This window comes from Sinocyclocheilus grahami, unplaced genomic scaffold (assembly GCF_001515645.1).
Source record: "Sinocyclocheilus grahami isolate Dianchi unplaced genomic scaffold, SAMN03320097.WGS_v1.1 scaffold704.1, whole genome shotgun sequence".
Taxonomy (NCBI): Eukaryota; Metazoa; Chordata; class Actinopteri; order Cypriniformes; family Cyprinidae; genus Sinocyclocheilus; species Sinocyclocheilus grahami.
This window is the reverse complement of record NW_015505883.1, coordinates 755565-761981: the sequence shown is the minus strand read 5'-3', so window position 1 is coordinate 761981 and position 6417 is coordinate 755565. Positions and strand designations below refer to the sequence as shown.

At 37.1% G+C, this 6417-nt stretch overlaps 1 protein-coding gene across 1 annotated transcript in view; it reads right to left on the bottom strand.

The window, feature by feature from the left end:
* LOC107559880 (60 kDa lysophospholipase-like) overlaps nt 1–6417 on the bottom strand; it is a 22762-nt gene that overhangs the window by 4884 nt on the left and 11461 nt on the right. Inside the window, exon 10 of the mRNA XM_016243899.1 lies at nt 958–1053. Coding sequence (XP_016099385.1) covers nt 958–1053 — 96 coding nt within the window. The remainder of the gene's footprint in view (nt 1–957; nt 1054–6417) is intronic.

Here is a 6417-nt window from a genome sequence, read left to right as displayed (position 1 = left end):
TGATAATGACCCCAAACACACCTCCAAGATGACCACTGCCTTGCTAAAGAAGCTGAGGGTAAAGGTGATGGATTGGCCAAGCATGGGCATCCTCAAACGGAAGGTGGAGGAGTGCAAGGTCTCTAACATCCACCAGCTCTGTGATGTCGTCATGGAGGAGTGGAAGAGGACTCCAGTGGCAACCTGTGAAGCTCTGGTGAACTCCATGCCCAAGAGGGTTAAGGCAGTGCTGGAAAATAATGGTGGGCGCACAAAATATTGACACTTTGGGCCCAATTTGGACATTTTCACTTAGGGGCGTACTACCTTTTGTGGCCAGCGGTTTAGACATTAATGGCTGTGTGTTGAGTTATTTTGAGGGGACAGCAAATTTACACTGTTATACAAGCTGTACACTCACTACTTTACATTGTAGCAAAGTGTCATTTCTTCAGTGTTGTCGTCACATGAAAAGATATAGTAAAATATTTACAAAAATGTGAGGGGTGTACTCACTTCTGTGAGATACTGTATATAGCATAAGATATATATATTTTTTTTTTTACAGAATTTTTTTAAGACAAATTTATTACGTCAGATAATTATATAATAATTATATAAATATAATTTCTGAAAATGACGAGAAATGTCAAAACCAATATTTTCAAAACAATAATTGCAAGAAAAACTATCATGTCTTTAAACTATAAATGTAAGATGATGTTTAAATGTTGAGGAAAATTAGGTTGGGGGCTTTCAAAACTTTCACGTTATCTGAACTATTTAAGACATGAAGAAGTGTTCTTTACCAAACCACAGAACAAACAAATGTGTTTCCTCTTCAATTTAATAATCAGTGACACCATGACTTGAAAGAATGATCTAACCTTTTGTCCCAAGGAAAGACCTTCAGTCGCTCTAAACAATGTGTGCATGTGTCCTTTTAAATGAGTGTCTGAACAGGTATCAATATCTTACCATCTCCCTTATGGCCTCTAAAGCCTCAATGTCTCCAATCTTAGCAGCAACACAGACCAGAGTGGGCGTCAGTGCATCTCGTATAGCTTCAAGCTCCTGTGGACATTAATATTATATAGAATTATTACAGTTAATAACCTCTGCTTCTTAGTATGATTCTGCCATGTAGAGCTACTAGAGCTACAAACTCTTAGGGCAGGAATTCACAATGAATAAATCTTGAATTATCTGCGCACACAGTCTGCATTGTTTTAGCACCCTAATTACTAAATTATGCTAATGTGGTTACAGTGCACACACATGCAAACATTTTGTAATCATCATAGTTTACACTAAAATACAGTGAACCAAACTGACACAGCTGTTTGTGTATAATAATAGGGGTGTGCAATAATAGTTATTTTAACAATGTGCGAGTTGACATTGAGTATGTCACTCACTTTGCAAAAAACAAACACGACTTGATAGTCCACTCATTCACAGCATGATGTGGCCTTTTAAAATGCAGTTAGAATGGCAATGGAAACACTTTCAAATAATCACAGCAGTGAAAGATTCAGCGTTTGTTGAATGGAGCGTTAGAGTGAATGGAATGGAAAAGACAGGGAACTGACTTTGTTTCTGAATGAATTGGCCGTTTGGACCTTCTGACAGTTCAGTTTCATATTTTCAAATAGAATTTCATTTTTTAAAATAACTTCATATTTCAAAATGTTAATTTTAAAACACCATAGTATCTTAAAGTAATTCAATTTATTGAATAAATGAAAGAATTTGACAGAATAAATAAATGATCACGCATACACCTAGACAAGATGTAATCCCAGTATAAAGGTAAAAATGCCCCTGGAAATCAATTTAAATGTAAAGGTTATTTTGTCACTACTGCTTATCACTGCACAGAATATTTCTGAATATAAACCAGACAAGTTCCGTTTTGCTTCACGGAAACTTGGTTGACCGAAGCCATCCCAAACAACACGCTTCATCTATTGGGCTTCCAGCTGTTCAGAGCAGATCATGTCTCCAAATCGTCGGGGAAAACAAGAGGCGTTTTTATATCAATGAAGGCTGGTGTACAGACGTCACAGTTTAAAAGAGGATGTGCTGCCCAAATTTGGAAGCTTTCTTTATTAACTGTAAGCCTTTTTATTCGCTGCGGGAGTTTTCATCGTTTATTCTGGTGAGTGCACACATTCCTCCTGACGCGTGTGTGAGCATGGCGCTTTAACAGCTGGCTGATCAGATCACACACAGAGCAGCGTTACCCGGACTCTTTCATTATCATTCTCTGTGATTTTAATAAAACTAATCTCACCCGCGAACTGCCTAAATACAGAAAGCACATCACATGCCCCACCAGGGACAGCAATATACTGGACCATTAATACACAGATTTAAAGGATGCAAACCACTCTGTCCCCCGAGCGGCTCTGGGACTCTCTGAGCACTGTTTGGTTCATCTTCTACCAGCCTACAAGCAGAAACTTAAATCTGCTAAGCCTGTAGTAAGAACTTTAAAGAGATGGACTAATGAAGCAGAGCGGGATTTACAAGCCTGCTTCGACTGCACTGATTGGAGTGTTTTTGAGGCTGCAGCCACTGATCTGGACGAGCTCACTGACACCGTGACATCCTACATCAATTTCTGTGAGGACGTGTGTGTTCCAACCAGGACTTATTTAACATTTAACAATGACAAACTTTGGTTCAGTGCAAAACTCAGACAGCTATGAGAGGATGCCAACAGGATTGGGGACAAAGCCTTGTACAAACAGGTCAAATACACACTGAATAGGGAGATAAGAGTAGCTAAGAGAAGCTACTTTGAAAAACTGAAAAAAGTTTTCAAGCAACCTACATTAGTGTGGAAGGGCCTGAAAGCCATCACCAGCAACAAGACAACATCCCCCAGCACTGTGGAGAATCAACTTTTAGCTGACGGTTTGAATGAGTTTTACTACAGGTTTCAAAAGCCTGGTCTCACACCCTACACCTGCTCTGATGGCCTCACAACACCCCCCACCCCCCTCGCTTCTCAGCCTGCACTTAAGATCTGTGAAGATGAATATGCAAAGTTTTCAGGAAACAGAAGATAAGGAAAGCCAAAGACCCAGACGGTGTCTCTCCAGCCTGCCTCAAAGCTTGTGCTGTCCAGCTATCATCCATCTTCACAACAGATCACTGGAGCTGTGTGAACTCCCCTCCTGCTTCAAAAGCTCCACCATCATCCCTGTACCCAAGAAACCAAAAATCGCAGGACTAAATGACTACAGACCTGTTGCTTTAATGTCTGTGGTAATGAAGTCATCTGAGAGACTGGTGTTGGCCTACTTGAAGGACATTACGGGACCCTTGCTGGACCCCCTGCAGTTTGCTTACTGAGCAAACAGGTTTGTGGATGATGCAGTCAACATGGGACTGCACTACATCCTCCAAAATCTGGAAAACCAGGGACTTATGCAAGGTTCCTGCTTGTGGACTTTAGCTCCGCTTTTAACACCATCATCCTTAAACTGACACAGCTCTCTGTACCCACCTCCATCTGTTAGTGGATCATCAGCTTCCTGACAGACAGGCAGCAGCTAGTGAGGGTGGGAAAACTTACACCCAACCATCAGCACTGGAGTTCCTCAGGGGTGTGTGCTCTCCCCACTGCTCTTCTCCCTCTATACAAATGAATGCACCTTTAAAGACCCCTCTGTCAAACTCCTGAAGTTTGCAGATGACACCACAGTCATTGGTCTCATCTGCTTACAGACAAGAGGTGGAGCTGAACACGCTCAAAACAGTGGAGATGATAGTGGACTTCAGGAGATACCCCCCTCTCACCATCATGAACAGCACTGTGGCAACAGTTGAGTCATTCAGATTTCTGGGCACCACCATCTCTCAGGACCTGAAGTGGGACACTCACATAAACTCCATTGTGAAAATAGCCCAGCCAAGGATGTACTTCCTTTGTCAACCGAAAAGTTCAACCTTCCCCAGGCGCAGATGACACAATTTTACTCAGCTGTTATTGAGTCTGTTCTGTGCTCTTCTATAACTGTCTGGTTTGGGTCAGCCAGCAAATCAGATATAAGAAGACTGCAACGGACTGTCAGGATGTTACAGATCTTTGTGCACTAGGCATAATTACTAAGGCATGACGAAGCAGATATCGTCCTCTTTTGGAAGGCCAAACAAAGTAGTTTTGCTTTCACAACAAAACACAGCGTCTTCACGACATGGCGGCGGCGGCAACAACAATACTACAGCGAGAATAAAAGTTACGCCTTCTTTCTTTGCGTGAACATTTGGGCGGCGTTATGCAAATCTTCCCAGATAGTGACGTAGGTATGTGGGGGCGTGTTAGAACGAGCCGTTTTAGGTAGCATGGTTGACTCTTAACTTTTATAAAGAATATCTCTTTGGATTTGAGACTTTAGTCTTTGCAACTTTACAGATCTTCTTTATGCACCAAGAGCTTGTAACACTCCAAAGAGAAAGGAAAAATTTTAAATCGCATCATATGACCCCTTTAATTAATTTGATTAAATTATTAAACATTTTAATATACACTACCATTTAAAAGTTTTTGAACAGTAAGATTTTTAATGTTTTTTAAAGAATTCTCTTCTGCTCAGCAAGCCTGCATTTATTTGATCCAAAATACAGCAAAAGTAGTAATACTGTGAAATATTTTTACAATTTTAAATAACTGCTTTCTATTTGAATATATTTCAAAATGTAATTTATTCCTGTGATCAAAGCTGAATTTTCAGCTTAATTACTCCAGTCACATGATCGTTCAGAAATCATTCTGATATGCTCATTGCTGTTCAAGAAACATTTTTTTATTATTATTTTTATCAAGCCTGCATTTATTTGATCCAAAATACAGCAAAAGTAGTAATACTGTGAAATATTTTTACAATTTTAAATAACTGCTTTCTATTTGAATATATTTCAAAATGTAATTTATTCCTGTGATCAAAGCTGAATTTTCAGCATAATTACTCCAGTCACATGATCGTTCAGAAATCATTCTGATATGCTCATTGCTGTTCAAGAAACATTTTTTGATTATTATTTTTATCAATATTTAAAACACTTGAGTACATTTTTTCAGGATTCTTTGATGAATAGAAAGATCAGCATTTATCTGAAATAAGCTTTTGTAACATAATATACTATGACTATACCATTCAAAAGCTTGGAGTCAGTCATTTTTTGGGGGTGGGTGGGGGGGGGTAGAAATTATATAAATTAATACTTTTATTTAGCAAGGATCCTTTAAATTGTGCAAAAGTACGATAAAGACATTTATAAAATTTCAAAAGATTTTTATTTCAGATAAATGCTGTTCTTCTGAACATTCTATCAAAGAAGCCTGAAAAAAATCTACTCAACTGTTTTCAACATAATAATAATAAAATAAAATTTTGAACAGCAAATCAGAATATTAGAATGATTTCTGAAGGATCATGCGACACTGAAGACTGAAGGAGTAATGATGCTAAAAATGTAGCTTTGAAATCACAGGAATAAATTACATTTTAAAATATATTCAAATAGAAAGCAGTTATTTTAAATTGCAGGTCTCACACCCCACCCCATTGTAAAAATATTTCAAAATGTTACTGTTTTTGCTGTACTTTGGATCAAATAAATGCAGGCTTCTTTAAAAAACATAAAAAATCTAAAAATCTAGTGTATATATAATATATTTAATACTAGGGATGCTCCGATCAGCCTTTTTTGCCTCCGATACCGATTCCGATACCTAGGGTTCAGTATTGGCCGATACCGATTCCGATCCGATACCAGTCAAGTTTTTTTCCCTGATTTAAATAAATGTAGAATTTCTATATCTCTGTGTGTGGAACTGATAATCATTATTTCACAATCTACTAGATACAGACTACTTCATTATAAAGAAAAATAAAATAAACAAATATGAATAAATATAGGCCTATGTATATTTATAATCTATGACAAAAATGTATCATAAACTAGGTTAGTGGATAATTCAGCAGCAAAAGTTATTCTAGAAAAATCAGTGCACAATAATTTTAGAAATCCAAACATTTAGTGAAAAAACTATATTTTGTGGGGAACAAATAAAAGTGTTGCACTAAATATGGTAAAATGTTACACATTGCTATTTGTATTATTATAAAATCCATTAATTAAAAACATTCATGAATGTATTTATTTATAAGTATATACAATCAAATTTAAATACATTTATTTTAAATGTATAGCATATTTTTTAATAAGGCAACAACATATGATAGATACGATAGGACAAAACAAATACAGTGCAGCACAAACTGTTATACAGTCAACCCTCTATGGACACCTTGGCAATTGAATCGCCATTGGCTAGTATATTTTTTTGTTTACTCGCCAGACTGAAATACTATACTAATATATATATATATATATATATATATATATATATATATATATATA